The sequence below is a fragment of the Balaenoptera acutorostrata genome, chromosome 13, assembly GCF_949987535.1.
Source record: "Balaenoptera acutorostrata chromosome 13, mBalAcu1.1, whole genome shotgun sequence".
Lineage (NCBI taxonomy): Eukaryota > Metazoa > Chordata > Mammalia > Artiodactyla > Balaenopteridae > Balaenoptera > Balaenoptera acutorostrata.
In genome coordinates this window covers 67,811,808-67,831,809 of record NC_080076.1, presented here as the reverse complement: position 1 = coordinate 67,831,809, position 20,002 = coordinate 67,811,808, and the positions used below count along the sequence as shown (strand labels likewise).

At 58.3% G+C, this 20,002-nt stretch overlaps 1 protein-coding gene across 5 annotated transcripts in view; it reads left to right on the top strand.

The window, feature by feature from the left end:
• Nucleotides 1-20,002, top strand: part of BCR (BCR activator of RhoGEF and GTPase) — a 103,021-nt gene that overhangs the window by 54,659 nt on the left and 28,360 nt on the right. For all 5 annotated transcript variants that reach the window (XR_003621868.2, XM_028162352.2, XM_028162351.2 and 2 more), the window contains exons 3-8: nt 5,228-5,332; nt 5,671-5,856; nt 10,980-11,087; nt 13,946-14,006; nt 15,212-15,264; nt 17,291-17,431. Coding sequence is in view for 4 of the 5 variants with exons in the window: in XM_028162352.2 (XP_028018153.2) it covers nt 5,228-5,332; nt 5,671-5,856; nt 10,980-11,087; nt 13,946-14,006; nt 15,212-15,264; nt 17,291-17,431 (654 nt within the window). In the remaining variant the exon portion in view is untranslated. The remainder of the gene's footprint in view (nt 1-5,227; nt 5,333-5,670; nt 5,857-10,979; nt 11,088-13,945; nt 14,007-15,211; nt 15,265-17,290; nt 17,432-20,002) is intronic.

The window sequence follows — 20,002 nt, the reverse complement described above, 5'->3', positions numbered from 1 at the left end:
TGCATGGGGACCGCCTGCTGGAAGCATGAGCTGGGGGATTGTGGCGGGGCATGGACGAGGCAGGCAACCCGTGCTGAGGCCCAGAACTCGGCTGCCGTCTAAAGCAGCGGAAACTGGGGTGGTGGCCCCAGCAGGGTGCCGAGCAGGGTGGTGTCCGCCCCCAGAGCACTGGCCCCCTTTTGCCAGAGGAGATGCTGAGATGACTCATCCACTTTCCAGGGTCTTTCTCCTGAGGTGTCATTGTCATTAATGATCCCGCCGTCACCTCCACTCTACAGATGGAGAACTGAGGCCCCGCGGTCCATGGCGAGTGCAAGCTGGCACATCCTGCAGGTGCCTCTCTCGTGGGCACACGGCTGGGGTGGTGGCGGAGCTGGTGTGCCAGCCCAGCCTGGCTCAGTGTCCTCACGCTCCCAGCGGTCCCACGGCTCAGGCAGGCACTTCTGAGGTGCATTAGGGCCCAGCCGGGCACCCCTTTGACCTGTCGGGATCATTCCTTTTGGGCTGAGAGGGTGCTGTCCTTGGGGCACCTCTGTCTTTCTGGTCCCACTGTCCCTGAGGACAGACACCTTCCCCCTTCTGCTTAGCTTGTTTCTGGGTAATCTCCACTCTGAGTTTAAAAATGAGAGCGAGGGACTTCCCTGGTGGTCCAGTGGTTAAGACTCTGTGCTTCCACTGCAGGGGGCACAGGTTTGATCCCTGGTCGGGAAACTAAGATCCTGCATGCTGCATAGCGCAGCAAAAAAAAAAGGAGAGAGAGAAAGAGTGAGAGGACTCTGCTTTTCCCTGTGGCTGGAAGCATATCTTTTCATTGCAGTGGCCTCTCCGCTGGGCTGGCGCCTTAGCTGCAGAACTACTTCTTTCTTTTGCTTTTGTGATTTCTGAAGACCGCCGTGCTGGGCAGGCTTCTCATCCTGAAACGGGGGTGGGAGGGGAGCCCATGTGTAATGCATACCTCCCTCGTGCAGCTTCTTACCAAACAGCCAGTTTCACCATTTTACAGACGAGGAGACTGAGGTTCAGAGAGGCAAAGTGACTTGCTTGAGGCCACACAGCTACCAGATCTGAAGCCTTCCCCACCCCTCAGCTGACAGTCTTTCCCTCAACTACCTTGCCTTTTTTTGATGCATCCCCTTTCTTCCTGCGTTGTGAGTGTCACTTGGTACAGACAAGCATCCTTACGGCTGAGCCCTGAACTTGGGACAGTCGTCCCTGTCCATCTATGGTCCCTGAGGACTGTCTTCCCCCCGCACGACCTTGCTCTACTTCAGGCCCCTTGAGGAGGCTGCTCTGCCCTCCCTGTGCCCCAGGCCCTTTGCGGCTGGATGCCCACCTACCTCTCCCTGGGCTCCTGCCCTCAGACCCCTGCCACACTGACTTGGGGTTCTGCTCCCACCTTTTAGCCCCCAGTTGAGGGGCTTATCTGCTGTGGAGCCTGTCCAGATCCAGGTGCTCACCCTCTCCTGCCTCGCGGAGCCCACAGGCATTTCTCACGTTACACACAAGGCAAGAGGCTGCACCTGCTTGCCAGGCCTGGGGGCTCCAGTCCCCAGCAGGCCACCTGGCCCAGAGAGGTGTCAGGAAGCACTTGGGTGAGATGGGGACCTGATCAGAGGAGGACTGCACTGTTTTGTTCCAGAAGCCCCGTGGTTAGGTGCTTGGAGCCCCAGGGTGGGCACCCTTCACTCCCCTGGAGACAGGCACAGCCCTGACTTTCTGGGTCCCCCGTCAGCTCTGCAGTGAGACTTCCTGCTTTCATCTTTGATTATGGGTTTGAAGACGATGCAGCTGTCACTTTCTAGCACCCACAGAAAGCATGGTGGTCTTGAGGTCACAGCTGCCTCATCCCCATCAGCCAGGGGAGGGATCCCTGCTCATCCCTCTCCGTCCCTACCTTCCCAGGTGGGGCTCATCCCCGGCTGCCGAGCTTGGGTCCTTTGAGCAGTAAGCTGTCAGGAGGACCTTCCTGGGGACTCCATGGCAACTTGGGGGCTTGGTGGCCTCCTGGGGTGCAGGTCAGCTCCATGCATACCCATCCTCAGGGGTGGGTAAGGGGTCAGCAGAGGCCAGGCCCCCCCCTTGCCTGGGGCACTGTGGAAAGGATGCAGGTGGCCATGTAGGGTAGATCCTGGTGACCGAGGCTGTCCCAGCGCTGAGCGTCAGTGACATTCTCCATCCCTGGTCGTTCTCAGAGGTGCCTGCCAGTCTTGTCTGTGTTTCCCCTGGACCCATGACTATGCAATGCCAGCCAGCGAGTGTCAGGATAAGGATGAGGGTCTGGGCATCACCCCCGGCTGCCATCCTGTGGGGAGGCGGTGTCCTTTGTTCTGCAGCTGTGCTGACCACCACATCCCAGCCAGGAGCAGCCCAGCCCTCACGGCCCAGGTTCTGCGCCCCAATCACCCCAGGCCCCAGGGTGGGGGTGGGCCTGACAGCTGGCTGGTGGGTGGCAGTTCTGTTCCCCTGGGTCCCTCCCTCAGCTTCCCTACCTTGTTTTGCCACACCCAGTTCATTTTTTATTTTTTATTTGTTCTTTTAGCCTCAGGGTTGTGTTGCCTTGCCCTCTCCCCTCCCGGGCAGCAGTGAGAGGAGGCCTCCTTCCTTCCTTCTTCCACTCGCCCTTTTCCTCCAGCTTCCTCCCTCGGTCTCTCGTCTGGACTGGGTGCATTCACGCGCCCTTCCCAGCGCAGGCACGTGCCGAGCTGGGGTCGTAAACATCGCTGGTCCCCGCCCTGGCCTTTGCTCTCTCTTCTGCACTTCCCCTCCACCCTCTCTCCTCCGGGTGGGGTGGGCCAGTGTCCAAGCCGAGCCGAGCCGTCCTTGTCTGCTGCCACTGGCCCGTTTGAGGCTCAGAAGAAGGTTGTAGTCTGAGGAGAGGTGCCCTCGCCCCCGCCCAGACGTTCCCTTGAGCTGGCTGCACCCTTTGGAACAGAGAGCTGGACGGGGCGCTGTCCTGCCTACGTGCCTTTTCCGCCCGGCTCTCCAGGCCGCAGCGGTGGGAGCAGCCCCACTGGCCGTGCTCACAGTAGTGGGGTTGTTCCCGGGCGCACGAGCCTTCACCCTGGACCCGCTGGGAGGCACGTGCACGGTCCGCTGGGAGCTTGCTTCCCCGAGGCGCCTCCGCTCGCGACGTGGCCTCTGTGGTCTGAGGTGAGAGGAGATGATGGGATCCCTCCACCCTGCACATCTGTGCTGATGGTGGTGGCACTGGGGGCCCAGGGCAGGCTGCATGGATGGTCCTAGACCCCAGGACCCGCTTGTCTCACGGACAGGGGTTCCCTGGAGGGGCCCTTGGAGCTTCGTAAAGATGCGGCCAAGCCAGGGCCCAGCCAGCGGTTCTGGATCCTCTCATTGGCTGGTTTATTCTGTGAGTCTTCGTGGAGCACCTGTGTGTTCCGGGCGCTGTGCCCCAGAGGCTCCCATTCTTGGAGCCGCTGCCCAGCATGGCCTGGACGGGGGCTGTGGTGTGGGACGTGGGTGTCCTTTCCCCGGAGTGGCTCTAAGCCAAAAATCTGATGGCTGTCCCCCATGTGTGCACACACAGCTGTCTCCCATTCACCCACAGGCTGGGAAACCAATGACGGAAAGCACAGGGCTGTTACATCCCCTTCTCTGGACACAGGGCCCCAGCCGTCTGGCGCCTCCCTCAGACTACAGTGAGGCGGGTCAGCACAGGCCGGGCAGAGGGAGGGCAGCCTCAGCCTGGTGGAGCACAGGCCATGGGTACGGCCAACCTGACACCGGCTTGCCTTGTTGGTGGTCCAGGAGCAAGTGAGGGCTGTGGCCAGGAAGTCGATGAAAACAGCACTTTCATTGCCTTTGGAGTCATCATCTCTTTTAGTTTCCTGGGCATCTGTAATAAAGTACCACAGACCGTGTGGCTTAAAAAACAGAGGTTGATTTATCCCAGTTGTGGAGGCTGGAAGTCAGCAGGGTTGGTTTTTCCCGGGGCCTCTCTCCTTGGCTTAGAGATGCCCGTCTTCTCCCTGTGTCTTCCCGCTCTGTGTGTCTGTGTCCTAATCTCCTTCTCTTGTTCTTTTTTATATTGAGGCATTGACATATAACATATTCGTTGTAGGTGTACAACATAACGATTCAATATATGTATATAATTGTAAAATGATCGCTAACCATAAGTCAACATCCATCACCACACGATTACAAATTTTTTTTCTTGTGATGAAAACTCTTAAGATCTATTCTTTCAGCAACTTTCATGTATACGATACAGTATCATTAACTATAGTCACCATGCTGTTCATTACATCCCCAGGGCTTATTTATTTTATAACTGGAAGTTTGTACCTTTTGATCGCCTAGTCTCTTCTTAGAAGGATACCAGTCATTTTGGACTAGGGCCCACCCTAATGACCTCATTTTAACTTGATTACTTCTCTAAAGACCCTTTCTCTGCACACAGTAACATTCTCGGGCACCAGGGACACATCGCCCCCGTAACACCATCACAAGTAGGGGTGGAATGTGGTCTTCCAGCCTCTTGGACCCTAACCCCCTGCATCTGCATCCAGGGGCGCATCAGCTCTGTGCTTCTGAGGCAAAGGCAGCAGAGCATCACCCCACATATAGGAGGGGCGTTTAGTGGTAGGGAGGGGGGACCTTGCCGTAGCCCACATGTATGCGGGTCCAGAGTCTGGAAAGCAGGCTCAGAAGAGCAGGTTCAAGGGACAAAGACCCTGAACCCAGGGGATGGGGTTTCCCTTGGGCAGGTGGCCACAGCCCCCAGCCCCACCACTGTGGCTGGGAGGGAGGCGGTGCTGCCTGGGCCTGGTGGGTCCAAGGGTCAGGTGGCAGTGGCACAGAGGCCGGCGAGGCAGGTACCAGGAGAGGAGAGGGGAGCTGTGGAAGGAGTCGGGGTGGCCGTGTGGGGGGCCCGACGCCCCCTGGGCTCAGCCTCTTCCAGGACAGCCACTCCTTGGTCACGGGTAGAAGGTGTGGAGAGAGGCCTTGCCCACCCTGCTCAGCTCCAAACTGCCCGTTTCCTGGGGTCAAGACCAAGGGTGGCCTTCGGCTTAGCTGGATGACCATCCAGAATTTGCAGTGACCACAGTCGAGCTGACATGCCAGGACTCCCGTGCCTTCCTAATTTAATCCCACCTGGAACCTTCTTGGGAAGCTTGTCCTCAGGTTGACAAGCCAGCTTCCTCTCTGAGAGGGGCCGCCTCAAGCACCCTACCCCGGGTCTGATTTTTGTCTGTTTCTCCTGCAGAGTGAGCTGGACTTGGAAAAGGGCTCGGAGATGAGGAAATGGGTCCTGTCTGGAATCCTGGCTAGCGAGGAGACTTACCTGAGCCACCTGGAGGCGCTGCTGCTGGTGAGGAGGGTGCAGGGGCTGAGCGGGCAGGATGGGCCCTGGCGAGCTCTGCTCACGCGTCCCAGGTCCCAGGTCAGCCTGGGAGCAGCCCACCCTCCCAGGATCCTCGACACACCTGTGGGCAGGCAGGACATGCCACCTCTGTGGAGGTTGGGCCTCCCCAAGGGGCAGTGGATGCCAGTGAAAGACTCGGGTACCAAACCAAGCTGGCTTTAAATTTTTATTGTTAATGGAATTTTAAAAATAAAAACATGTATGTCACGTGACCACAGTGCACTTGACAAGTGGCGAGACCTGACACCTGTGCTGCCCCACCAGTCACCTGTGCCCTCTTTCAGCCCATGAAACCTTTGAAGGCTGCTGCCACCACCTCTCAGCCGGTGCTGACGAGCCAGCAGATCGAGACCATCTTCTTCAAAGTGCCTGAGCTCTATGAGATCCACAAGGAGTTCTACGACGGGCTCCTCCCCCGCCTGCAGCAGTGGAGCCACCAGCAGCGCGTGGGCGACCTATTCCAGAAGCTGGTGAGTGACCCGGAGCAGGGACCCGGCAGCCTCCTGGGGGTGGCGGGGTGACGGGTGGGGGCCAGGCCTCTCCCTGAGCCTTGTGCCACCTGCGGGCGAGGCTGCTGAGGGCACAATGGGGAGGGAGAGTCTGGGACACATCTTACTGCCTGGGATGCCGAAGGGGGGCTGCGGGGAGGGGGCGCCGCCACAGCACCACTGCTGGACCCCGCACGAAAGCAAGGCTTCCCTCCCTCTGCTGGCCCCAATGCCATCTCTGGTCCTTTCCGGGTCCGCTCAGTTTTACTCAAGGTTCCCAGTCTCCAGACTGGTCCCCTCTGGACCACAAAGAAGCCACTGCCCTGGGAACAGGACTCAGACTCTGGGCAGGGGGACTGGGGCAGGCAGAGCCTGGAGGGGCAAGCACAGGTGGGGACAGCGCGGGTTTGTTGTACTTTATTTCATTTTTGCAGTTCTATGAATTAAAGGCTCTTGAATTAATCAAGAATTTTTTTTTAAAAAAGTAGTTTGGGGAGGGAAGGCTGGTCAATAAAAGTCAGGGTCATACGAGAGGAGCCCTTGGGTCCCCAGGGGGTCCCTGGCTGAGGAAGTGGTGAGAACAGGCCTTCCGTGTGGCCCCAGCTCCCGCCGCAGCCATTTTGGGGACCTGGAGGCACGTTTAATGCTAGCGACTGTGACAGCAGCTCCCTGGAGCCTTGCAGGAATCAGGACGCGTCCTGTGGACAGGCTGGAGGAAGGCAGGAGGGCTGGTTTGTACCTGGGGATGGCCATGCCAGGCTGTGAACCGAGGGACCATGAGGCCATCTGGTCCCCGGGTAGTGGGTTCAGCTCTGATCAGGGGGCTCAAGGGGGCCTGTGGGTGCCCTGTCTCACCTGAGCTGAGGCAGCCCCACCAGGCAGGTCCCATCTCCACCCCATGCAAGTGAGGAGGCCGAGGGGCAGGAGGTCACCTGCCCAGACGGTACCCCTGGTCTGTCTGCCTCCAGGAAGAGTGCTTTGCCCTGCCTTCAGGGGCATAATACTGGAGGGTGGGTGGTGCTGGATGACAGAACAAGGGTTTCTGCAAGGGCTCAGTGGGCCAAAAACTGGCTGGGAGTCCATTCGGCAGATGTAGCTCTGGGTCCCTGGTTAGAGGGAGGGAGAGGCGGCCGTGGGGACAGGTCAGGGAACTTCTCTGGCCATTTGCTGACCTCGGGGCCCACGAGGAGCCAAGGATTCAGCTTTTAAAAAGTCAACGGGATTGGGAAAATCTAGTAATCAGATGAAGCGGTTTGCTGGACCCCTTGGCACTGGCCAGGCCACCCCCAGAAGGGACCAGGCTCGGGTGAACACTGAACTGAGACATGGGTAACGTAGAACTTGTCCCAGCAGAAGGGGTGGTTGAGGGACCTGAGGATGATGGAGAAAACTCTCAGATGGAGCTGCCGGATCGATGTTTGTCTTCCAAGGTGTGAGGTTCATGTGTGAGGAGCCCCCACCTCTGTGGGTCTAAAGGGGGAGCCAGTCTCTTTAGGTGGAGGCTGGTGGGGCATGTCTCTATATAAGGGGCAGCAAAGAGGCCACCTCCCAGCACTGTGAGCCCCCATCCTGGGACGCCCTCGAAGGCGGGTGCTGGGTAGGCCTGGGTGACCGGGATTCCACCTCTGAGGACCCCTAATCCTGATTAAAGGGTTGCCCGGGCCTCCTGTGCTCTTTCCCTGGAGTGTTCTCCCTCCCGAGGGAAGCCGGTCCTCTGGGGGTGGGGTGGCCAAGGTCACCGGGCCCTCTCTAAGTGCCCAGAGCATGCGGTGAAAGAACGCCACCCCCAGCCCTCCTGGGCCGCCCAGACGCCCAGCTGGCCCACCGCCGGCTTGTCTTGGCTCATACTGGGCTCTGGCGTTCCGCCCGGGTGTGGCTTTCCTGTTGGCCACCGCCCCGGGCTGCAGATTCTCCCGCCCGGGACCCCTTTCCCGTGGCCAGAGAGCGGAAGGCTGTGTTTTGACGCAGGTGCTCCCCATCGTTGAAGCCCACATCTTTGAAGAATTGTGTTGTGGGCAGAAACTGCAACCACACTCTTCCCCAAATAACACTCTGAAGTCACTCGGAAACTGAAAAAAAAAAATTTAATAGTCTGATGAACACCAGAATTTGGAAAGTTTCCTCTGGTTTCCCTGGTGTCCTTGAACTACCTTCACATATCAGATGTTGCAGCGCAAAGACGTGGGGAGAGAGGTGGGGCTGCCGTGGGAAGTGGAGCCTCAGGAACCACGTGCTGCATGTTCACGTGTGTGCTGCCGGGGCGGGGCGCTGGGTCTCCCCAAGGACAGACAGACACCGTCCCCGTGCCTTTCAGATCAGCACAGCAGGGTCAGGCTCCCCAGCTAGGAGAGTCTTAGGACCCGAGGAGCCTGTGATGCCCCAGCCCTGGTACCTCTGCCACCCGGGAACTCATGAGCCACACCTGGTAGCTAGGAAGCCCTGTCCTGACGGCGCCTTGACTCCCCTTCCTGTGGGGCTGTGGGTTATTGCTACCCATCCAGGGGCTTTGTTTCTGGCTGAATTTTTATCAGCTCCGGTTTTTTGTTTCTAATCATTTCAAACTTCCTGAATTGTTGCAAGAATAGCACAAAGAACTGGGTGTGCGCCGGATATACCAATTGTAACATTTTGCACTGATTGTAACATTTTGCCACATTTGCTTAATCTTTATCTCTTTCTCTCTCCTTTGTATACACCCCCCCCCCACACACACACGCACACATGCTGAATAGTTTGAGAATAAAATGCAGATCCCTCTGCCCTTTTACCCCTAAATACTTCATCGTGTATTTGCTAAGGACATGCTCTTCCACAGCCCACAGGACAGTCCTCCATCGGAGGACGGTTCACAGTTGAGTGATATTATTATTTAATATGCGCTGCTTCTACAGATCTCTCCCAAGTTAGCCATCGTGTTCTTTGTAGCCATTCTCCTTCTGAGTCGGGATGCAGTCCAGGTCACGAGATGTACGTGGTTGTCAGGTCTCCTTAGTTTCTTTCCATCTGTACCAGTTTCTCAACCTCTGCTGGTCTTCCACAACCTTGACGTTTTTCTGAAGGGTGCATTCTAGTTTGGGTCTGATGTTTCTTCAGGAATAGATTCAGGTTCTGCGCTTCTGGCAGGAAGAAAAAAAAAACCACTGCAGTGATGCTGTGTCCTGTCGGTGCCTCACATCGGAGGGCATGTGATCTCCATTGGTTTATTGGTGCAGCTCGGGTTCTGATTAGTGCATGAATTGCTTGGAACTTCTCAAAAACCACTTAGAAGATGTGAGCTCCTGGAAGAGGGGGCAGGAGAGGTAATGAAAGGGGTTCTCCTCCCAAAGACCCTGTGTTAGTTTACTAAGGCTGCTACAGTCCAGGTGGCTCAAACAACAGAGATCTATCTCCCATTTCTGGAGGCTAGAAGTCTGAGATCCAGGTGTGAGCAGGGCTGGTTTCTCCCGAGACCTCTCTTCTCGGCGCGTAGAGGCCATCATCTCTGTGTCCTCACGTGGTCGTCCCTCTGTCTGTGTCCTAATCTTTTCTTCTCATAACGCCCCTAGTCAGATTGGATCAGGGCCCACTTGAATGGCTTCATTTTTGCCCAATCACCTCTTTAGGTCCATCTCCAAATACAGTCACATTCTGAGGTGCTCAGGGTTAGGGCTTCAACGTATGCATTTTGAGGGGACACAGTTCAACAGTGATATCCCCTCAGGACTTGGCTGAGCCGTTGCCTCTTTAGAGAGACCGCCCTGACCACAGTATCTAAAGCAGCCCCGCTGTTCTCCTCGCCTGCTCTGCCTTCAGCCATCTGCCATATTACTTGTTGCTTTACTTATTCATCGTGTGTCTCCTGCTAGCCGGCTGCGCTGTGTCTGAATGATTCGAGGTGACAGTGCCTCAAGCAGGGCCTTTGTTTTTGTGGGAGACGCTCAGTGAGTGAGGGTGAGGGGGAGAAGGCAGGGCTCTGGGTCCAACCGGATGGCAGGGAACCTGGCGTCTGGAATGCAGCGACTCGTCCAGGTACTCAGCGGGGCCGGGCAGGGCCTTCTCCAGCTGCTGCTTTTTCTCTCGCGCCCCCAGGCCCGCACGCAGCCCCCTCAAGGAGCGAGTCCAGAAGACCAGACAGTGCCAAGGGCATCTGGGATTGCCATCTGAAGAAACATAAAATTCAATATAAATGCAAATGCACGTAGAAATAAAATTTAGGTTCGATGGAGACCGAACACCAGGATCAGCAGCAAAAGCCTCAGGCCTCCCGCTCCTGGTTGGGTGCAGTGGGAGGCCTGGCCAGCAGGTCACGGCGTCTGCCCTTACACCTCAGGCCGGGGTTTCCCTGCTGCCTCTGGAGGTGACCTGGGGCCCAGCGATGGTGGTGGCTGCACACAGGACCCCTCCCCCCAACCATGGAAGTCTTTACTCAACTGAGTGTTGGAGCAGGAGGCCGAGTGAGGAGACACTCTATTAATGCCTTTGGTTGAGAACAGGACAAACAAACACCTCTCGCCTTGCACCCGGCAGCAGAGGTCTCCCACGTGCCAGGTGTGTAGCATGACACCTGGGCCCCGTCACCAGGTCTGGGCTGGGCTCATGTCTGGGCAGCGCGAGCCCCTCTTCTCCAAGGGCAGCTCAACTGAGTGTTTCTTGCGTGTCTGAAGAGATCAGGTAGGAGCAGAGCAGTGGCCCCTCAGGCCAGGGATGGGTCCACTGAGGTCTCCCGCAGCCAGGATGAGAAGGGGCCGCTCCATCCCACCTGCTGGAGACGCTCATCCACGTTCACTGATATCCTGGAACTTCAGCTGCTGCTGGTGGCCCCATTTAAATGAGTGGGGTGGGAGGACGAAGAGAACTGCTACCCGCCCGGGGCTGTGAGTCACTTCTCAACGTGTCGCTTTGGAAGAAGAAAGCGTGCTTAGCGCGTGGGGAGGGGAAGCAGGTGGGAGGCAGTGACAGCGTGGGGGAGCTGAGTTTCCTGCAGCCCTGCACCGTCTGCCGCACCTGGGCTTCCTCCAGAGCTGTGCACAGAAGCCCGTTACCCAGAGGGATGGAGACCGCCTGTCTCGCACCTGTCCCACACCTGCCCTACACCTGTCCCACACTCTCTTCCTTCCTCCCTGCAGGCCAGCCAGCTGGGTGTGTACCGGGCCTTTGTGGACAACTACGGAGTTGCCATGGAAACGGCTGAGAAGTGCTGTCAGGCCAACGCTCAGTTTGCAGAAATCTCTGAGGTACGCGTGACGCTGTTCAGACAGGTGCGCCCCTCCACCTCCTGAGGGTGGGCTGTGGGCTGGTCGTTGGCACACCGTGACCCGGGAGAACAAGGCACAGCAAACTAAGGTCTGGTTGTGAACCTCAGCTGTGTTTCCAGATGCCTGTGGGTTGTCATGAGCAGACAGACGGAGCAGCCCGAGGAGCACCCTGCCTCGCCAGAGGCCAGGGCCCAGCTCTGGGGTACCCCGGACAGGCTTGCACTGTCTGTGTGCAGTTCGGGGTGTCCATAGTTCTGCCTCATTAACAGAGGTCTCGACACTTGAGTCCTGAGGCCGACTTTGCACCTTGCGGATGGAGAGCAGGTGGGGAGGTGTCATGCTCTGCTCCTCTGGGGTCTGCAGCCGGCCCGGGGGATGGGGCTGGTGTGCGTTCTGTCGACCCGCGTGGGAGGAAGCTGCAGGCTGGGCACCGCACCAGCCCGGGGGCTCTGAAACCTCAAGCCCTGGAGTGTTAGCACGAGGGGCCTCGGAAGAGCCCCCCGGATGCAGAAGACAGGCGGCCATCGGGGGCTGGTGGCCATGCCAGGTCCTCCCTGCCCCGCTCCATCCTGCTTCTGCCCGTGGCAGTTGGGTGATACTTTCTTCTTCCCAGGCCTGTAGTCCTCAGAGCCCTGACCTGCCTTCCCCGCCAAACAAGGATTCTGGGTGGGAAGACCTCCAAGTGAAACCCCAGCTTTAGGAAGAGAAACGGAAACTAGAAATAGGCAGGGGAGGGTCTCTTGCTGGGATACGATCATACCCCGACTGTCACACCTGGGCTTTGTTCCAGGGGATTTGTGCTATTTTATAATTTATCACGGGGGCTGGGGCCTGTGGGTCCCGGCACCAGCGTCTCCCATGGTGATAACGTGCCACACCGTTCCCCAGAGCCCATGGGTGCCCTGCTCCCCACCTGTTGCCGCTGGTAACGGGCTACATGCACCCAGGGCTGCAGGTTGGCTCTGCACTTCCCTCTGAAGCTGCCCTGGTTTGCCTGCAGCATTGGGTCTGTTCCTCTCTTTAGCTCATTAAACTAGCAGCCCCCATACCCCTAACAGCTGGAATGCTGGCGCCGAGTCCCAGGTGACTTTGACAAATTAGAGTCATAATCTTTTAAGAGCAGGCTGTGGTTAAATGGAGCCAAGTTCACGTCCACCAGGACAGGTGTCCACAGAGGAGGGAGGAAACGATGGTGGCACACTACCCGGGAGTCATGTGGTCCCACCAACCAGGCACAGGTGGGAATCTGAGCACAGGCCCAGGCCCAGGCAGCAGGACGGGGTTCGGCGCGGCCAAATGCCGGTTCTGTGAAACTTTTACCATCAGGTGGTATCCACTTTGGTTTTCCATCCATGTTTCAAAAAAGACCCAGAGAAATTAGAGCCACACAGACAGTGAAATGAACCAAAAGGACACAGAAGAAGCAGGCCATTTAGAGGTGTGGGGAGTTGCATTCTGGGGGGTCAGAGCTCGGCCATGGAGACTGGATGTCCATCTCCAAGGACGGGCAGGGTGGAGCAGTGGTCCTTCATGTCTCCCAGGACTGGCCTGAGAAATGGGTGTGCTGCAGTGTCCAGTCAGACTGGAGTTGCCTGAGATGGGTTCTGCGAGCTCGAGCTTCCCAGATAATAAGTAGGTAACAGGAATCATGTGAAAAGGGCTTCTGGAGTCTAGTCAGTTTGGGAAATGTGGGGTTAAACCAAACTTGTAAGTTTTCTTAAGGCAGGCCTCCCAGAGCCCCGAGATGCTCAAGGTGCCCACGTTCATCACACCTTCCAGGGGCCCTTGGCGCGTGGGCTGCTGCCCTGGCTCACGTGAGTGGCACCTAATTCTTGCAGATTTGAGCTCTCACACCCCCTCGCCCCCCCGCCCACCCTCTGGGAGCTGCTGAGGCAGACAGATGGAGGAGTCATTGAGGGGAGCTAAATTCTCAGGAGAGGCACCAAGGTGCATTGTGAGTTTGGCCCCCGTGAGTTTAAAATACACTATGTTTTCTAGTCCCAAGAGGTTTCCCACAGCCTGAGAGGTTGGGAGGGCCATCTCCAGGCCCCTTCCCATTCCTGTGCTGTGTTTTTTGTTTGCTCAGAAGTCTCATACTGGGATTAACCACAGCTTCTTTCCAGAGACTATTTCAGGCACACAGGGACCTTTTATCCACATTTCTCTTGGTACCGTGGACCAAATCAGCAGTGCCTTTGACACGGTTGTGTTGAAAAATGACCCACCCACTAAAAAGCTCTGCTTACTTCCTGGGCAAGGACGTTTGCAAAGTCAAGAGAGGGGAGGCTGGGGTGGAGGCAGAGTGCATGCCAGCGGCCTGCCCTGGCCTCCCCGAAGCTGAGTGCTCTTCTTTCTGACCCACCAGCCCCTGCACGTTGTTTAACTGCTCCAAGAAAGCTGATCCGTGCACCCAGGGTGGGCGTTGCCAGTTGCCTCTCTTTGCAGGATCCTCTGTGTCAGAGGTTCTCAACCAGCGCTGATTTTGTCCCCTGGAGACACTTAGCAATGCCGGGGGATGTTTTAGATTGTCACAGCAGGAGGAGAGGGTGCTGCTGCACCCATAGGATGCTATTCAACATCCCAGGGTGCATAGGACAGCCCCTTAGAATAGAGAATTTCGGATCCTAATGTCAGCAGCATCATCCAGGGTGAGCGTGTGCTCAGTTGGCCCCGTTCTGCAGCCTGTGGCCCAGACACAGCCCTGAGGTTTGCCACATCTGGGCTTCTCAGCGGTGAGAGGAGGGTGAGAGTTCTGCTGAAGGTTCCTGACCGTGAACTCGCTGCCACATCAGAGCTGCTTCATCTGCCCTGTGGAAAACGTGCTTTTCTCTTTGCAGAACCTGAGAGCCAGAAGCAACAAGGATGCCAAGGACCAAACGACCAAGAACTCTCTGGAAAGTGAGTTCTCCATGCCGAGGCCCCTGCATGCCCCTGTGGTGGCGGCCGCTGCCAGCAGGCAGGAGCAGCCAGGGCCCCCAGCTGGGTCATACTCTGGCCCCTCTGCTGCTCCAGATTTCCAGTAGTGGGGGGTGGGGGGATGGGGAGGGAGCAGCGCTGGCCGTGGTGGGTGCGGAGGGACGTGGTCAGGACCTGTCGCCACCAATGGGGGGTGGGGGGTGGGACAGAGAACCAGGAAGAGGTGGGAGTTATCGGACTCCCACAAAGCAGGCACTGTCGGGCATTTACAGTGTCATCGTGTTGTCCCAACGGCCCTGCAGGAGGCTCTTGTCTTCCCTTGTTTCAGATGATAAAACAGGTTTAGAGTGGAAAGGACCATGTAGAACGCAGATTCAGAGTGGCTGGGCAGGGGTCAGGGCCAAGTAGTCGGGCTCCCGGGCCTGTGTTTGCCCTCATCCCTCTGGGCAGAGTGAGCTCAGGAACAACAAGGTACTTCTCATTTCTGGCTGTTAGGGTCTTGGGAGGAGTTACGCTCACAGAGAACAGCAGACGTGGGCCGGGGCCACAGCTACACCGCCTTCTGAGCCGGTTTCCCCCATTTCTGTAAAATGGGGATAACAATGCATGCCCTGCACTAGTCGTGGGGGTTACGGGCGGAGCTGCACCCTACATGTGAGAACACATGAAGCGCCTGTGCCTGTGATGGGCTGTGCCCACCACGGAGAAGCGGGGATGGCCCTGGCCGGTGGGGCTCCACGCTGCTGGCGTCCAGGGGTCCAAAAACGCTTATAAAACCAAGAGCCACATCTCAGCATCAGGCTTGGAGCCACATGGAGAGTAGCGTGCTGGTCCGCACCCCCCGGCCTGGGATCTGCGCTGGCGCTTCCTCCCCAGAGTGCTGGCCAGCTCCCTGACCCCAGGCTGGAGGGCCGTCAACACGGAGGCCTTTGAATGCTTGCTGCTGAGTCAGCCACGCAGGCTCGGGTTCTGATCAGCCCTGGACCTGGCACTGATGTCACAGACTGAAGACTCACAGCCATGTTCCCGACCTTCCAATGCATCGGGTTCAACCTTGTCACTGAGCCGAGGGGATGTGGGGTTCCCAGGGGATGTGGAGGCTGGGGCTGCCCCCACCTCCACCCTTGCAGTGAGGGTGGGTGGGCAGGTGGGCGGTCCGCCTTCTCTCACCCTTCGTCTCTCCACAGCCCTGCTCTACAAGCCTGTGGACCGGGTCACGAGGAGCACACTGGTCCTGCATGTGAGTCCCTCGGGCCCAGGGCCTCCTCACCCTGGGGTTCTTGGCTTCTGTCCTGGGGCTGACGCTGATGTCTGTCAATTTTGCCCGCCTGCACCCTTTTCTGCCACACACCTGTACTGAGGATGCAGAAGTGAGGCACCTCTGCCATCCCTGGGCTCCTGGGGGTGGGAGGGGGAACGCAGCAGGCTCTCCAGATGTTCCAGATGCCTCATCAGAGCGGGTACAGGTGGGGAGCATCCCGTCCCACATGGGCAGAGGCTTGCGGGTGGAGAAGCTTCCCGGGGGAGGGGGCGGGGACACATAGTACAGGTTGGGGCACCAATGGCAGGTGCATCCCGGGGCTGTGGTCAGACCACATTCTCCAGCCGGGAGAGCGTGTGCAGAGAGGGTGTGCAGGGAGGCCCACCTGGCGGGGCTGCTCCTAAAGGCAGTGGGGAGTCACTTGCACATTATTAAGTGGTTGTCTTAATACTGAGAAACAAAAGCAGGGAAAAAAAAGCCCCCAGTCCTACTGCCAGGTGACCTTATTCGTCTGTATTTAGAGCAAGTCTTACATGCGCTTTGTTTTTTTTTAATAAATTTATTTATTTATTTTGGCTACGTTGGGTCTTCGTTGTCGCGCGGGCTCTCTCTAGTTGCGGTGAGCGGGGGCTACTCTTCGTTGCGGTGCACGGGCTTCTCATTGCGGTGGCTTCTCTTGTTGCGGAGCACGGGCTCTAGGCGCGTGGACTTCAGTAGTTGTGGCACATGGGTTCAGTAGTTGTGGCTTGCGGACTCTAGAGCGCAGGCTCAGTAGTTGTGGCACACGGGCTTAGTTGCTCCACGACATGTAGTATCTTCCCGGACTAGAGCTCAAACCTGTGTCCCCTGCATTGGCAGGCGGATTCTTAACCACTGCGCCACCAGGGAAGCCCAACATGCGCATTTTTTAAAAAATGTACAACCAAGTCACAGAAGTGTTTGAAGTGTCCATTTCCTGTCTTGCTTCCTCCCCACAAAGGAGCCACCACCACAAGGATCTTTATGCCGACACACGTGGCATCTTTCTAAATCACTCAGACGGTGTTGTGCTGTGCATACCATTCCACGTGTGGCTTTTTACCCCTTAATGTTATATTGTGGCAGTTGTCCCACTTTGGCCCAAACAGCTCTGCCTCGTTCAGTTTTAAGCTGCGTGGTTTTCCATCCATTGCACGTTTCATAACTTCTTACCATCCTCCGACTAAGAGTTCCTGGATGGAGGGAGATAAGCTGAGATTTGCGGTTTGGGAGACTCTGGCCGGTGGCCCATCAGAGTCCTGGAGACCCTTTATTTGGCCCCCTCACCACGATGAGCCCAGGCCTGGCAGGGGGAAGCCAGAGCCACCAGGAGCGGTTGGCGGAGGAGCCTGGGATCCCCAACACCAGAGCCTCCCCTGAGCTTATTTCATCTCCCCATGTTCTCTTTGCTGTAGGATTTGGGAGCTAAGAGGGTTTTGTTTCTCTGAACCAGGAAGCCGTAGACGTTGAGCACAAATTACGTGCATTCGCAGTAGAGAAGGATTCTCAGGCTCTGATCTAAAAGAGGAGGAGCCGGGAAGGTCAGGGGCTTTCTCCTGACCTCACACGGACCGGCAGACCAGGATGGGTTCTGCCCCAGGGGACCTGTGACAATGTCAAGGGGCACTTTTGCTTGTCACAACCACACGAGGGGGCTCCACTGCCATCGAGTGGGCAGAGGCCAGGGATGGTGCCAGCATCCTCCAGTGCCCGGACAGCCCCCACCAAAACCAGCCCTGCATGTCGCCAGGGCCCGGGTAGAGAAACCTGCCCCAGACCTGTAGCGTGGAGCCCCTCTCTGCAATGTGCAAACAGCATAGGCTTGTGGGGCGCCATTAGGGGCCTGCTCCCGGCACAGTGCTCGCACGAGTGCTGCCGCGTGGCCCAGGCCATGGTGAGAAGCGGCCCCAGGTCACACCCAGCGCGTCTGCGGCTCTCACGGCAGAGATGCCGGGGCTGCTCTGACTCCATCCTTCGTCCGATGCAGGACTTGCTGAAACACACCCCCTCTGGCCACCCCGACCACCTGCTGCTGCAAGACGCCCTCCGCATCTCGCAGAACTTCCTGTCCAGCATTAACGAGGAGATCACGCCCCGCCGGCAGTCCATGACCGTGAAGAAGGGAGAGGTGAGCATGGCGGCCGAGCAGAGGTGGGCATGGGGCCCACTGTATCCGCACAGCTCAGCCCAACACAGAAACGCCTGGACTTGGGGGCCCTTGACCCTGGCAGGGTGAACCCAGGCCGGTGTGCAGGGCATCGGGGTGTGGTTTCAGGGGTGCGGGCCTCACTTGGGGGGTTATGTCCCGGGCACCCCACACCCTGCCGGATCAGGGTCCCCAGCTAAGGAGACCGGTGAGAAGGAGGATGGCATTTGTGTGCCTGGGGACCACTCGGTTTCTCTTGAGTGTTCTTTCATTAACATATAGTTAACAGTGGGTTTAAGGACTTTAAAGGTGATGAAGGGGAGGCGGGTGTGGTTTGTGTTTGCGGCTGGAGAACGGCTGGAGAACGAACGAACGTGGTTGACTTCTTCGGCCAGGAGGGCCCTCCTTTCCCTCCTCCCTCCCTCCCTGACAGCCCCTCCCGGTCTCCATCTCTCTGCACATCGTAGATGAGAGGGTGTGGAACAGAGGGGCTCAGACGCCACCCCTGCCACCTCCGCTCCTTCCCGGGAGGGGCCCAGCCCGGTGCCAGGCAGCTTGCAGCAAGATGGCAGAGGTGTGCCAGTCAGGGGCGGCGTCTAGTGTGAGCACCTTTCGTTGGAAGTGGCACCGCGGGGCGGGGCGGGGGTGCGGACCCGTGGCCTCTGGGGTCTCGTGCAGGGACAGGAGCCGTATGGCCCAGCAACACGTGGGCTGGCAGCGAACCTTACTGTAGCTGCCGCTCGGAGCCACTCCTCTTCCCGTTAGTGTGCCAGGTGCTCGGCGGCGCCGAGGCTGACGCGCCAGGACGCGGGGCTGGCGGGCAGGCTGCTCTCAGCCCTGTGCTTCCACACCTGTGTGGGAAGTGGTACCTGAGTGCTCGGCCTCCCTTGTCAGCAGTTCACACGGTCTCACCAGACTCGGGATTTGCTTCCGTCAAGACTCCCGTCCCTGTCGGGTTCATGCTGCTTGGTCTCCCCTCCTGGGACACCATGCTCTCTCGCAGGCAGTTCCTTTATAAGAGCACCGCCCTCCTGGGAAGCAGCCGTGCGAGTCCTTCTGTGGGTGCTGAGTCTGCGCCTGTGTCTCCCGCTGCACTTAGGTTCCCCGGGGAGAAGTGCCTCCTTGCTCTTCGGATCATTGGAAGCAGCTGCCTTCAGGAATTGAGGAAAATCAGATGTCGCCTGGCAGTTGTCAGCCAGGCCCTTGAGCCCGCATCTGTATCCCAGGCCTCCTTCCCCGTGGACCCATGGTCGGGGTCCCGGGGCGCCTGAGTGGGAAGTGTGTAGGGGCTGGTGCTTCACGGAGGCAGGGCTTCTACCTGCGTCCACCCCATCCCCACCAGCATCTGGTCCTGTTGACCTGTGGTGTCTGCTCCTTGAGGGGAATCGCTTGGGTGCCTCAGCCACGAATGGGGGAGAAAGGCCGGTGACCCTGATATCGGGAGTCTGATTCGCACACGCCTTCATTCAGGGCTCTCCGTCAGGAGCACAGTAAGGGAGATTGATGGCGGCTAGACCAGGATGCAGGCAGATCCACACCCACACTCCTGCCTGGGACGTCCTCGAGAGCTGGGGGCTGGGGTCTACAGATAGAGACAGAATGAGGCCTGACCCCTGGGCCAGGGTCCGGGCTCCCTTCGTGGATTTGCCAGTATCGTGGTTGGGGGCCCTGCTTTCCTGGAGCTGGGAGACTCTTCCTGCCCATCTGCTGCACATTTTCTGTTTGAGCCACTGCAGGACACCAGGGTGGGCTGGGGTTCAGAAGTGAGGCCTGGGGCCTCCTTGGGAGGGAGGACATCTGCCACGATGGGGAAGCTCGTGGTGAGAAAGTCCTACTGCGCTCAGAGGACAGCCACACCGTCCACTCCCCACGCTGTGCACCTCGTGTGGCCCTCGGAGACGGGGTGCAGCACAGAGCAAGGCTCAGGCCAGGACGTCATGGGGTGGGGGGGCTTCTCCTGGAAAATGAGGATTTGCACAGGCAGGGGTACATGGGGAGGGGCCTGGCAACTGAGTCCACCCATCAGAGCCCCCCAGGGCTGCTGTCTGAGCCCGTGTCTGCTAACACGGATGGGTGGATGTACGGGCTGCCACAAGTGCCAGGGTGACGCTGGTGGCCTGTGGAGGATGAAGTTGGTGGCTGGGGTGGGACTTTGGATGAACCTGTGAGCGGCAGGACCCGGCGGAGGAGGGGAAGGGCCTGCAGGGGGCTCCATCAGGGCTGGGACCCTGGACGATTCTGACCTGCGGGCAGAGGGGACGAATCCACCTCTGAGCTGGATGTCGGGGGCCCTCTGCTGGCAATGGCCAGAAGCTCAGCTCCTTTGTGTGGAGAAAGGAGTGCAGTGCCCCCCTCACAGAAGGTCCCTTGGTCCTGCCTCCTGGGCTGGAAGACCATCTGCCGTGTCCCTGCCGAGGGGGCATTCCTCGAGGACCTCAGTGTCCCAGGACCTGCCCCCCAGCACAGACCCCGAAGTCAGGCTGCCCAGGTCCCCAGTGCTGCATGGCCGTGTCCCCAGGTGCACATGCTTCTATGCTTCCCATGGGTGCGGAC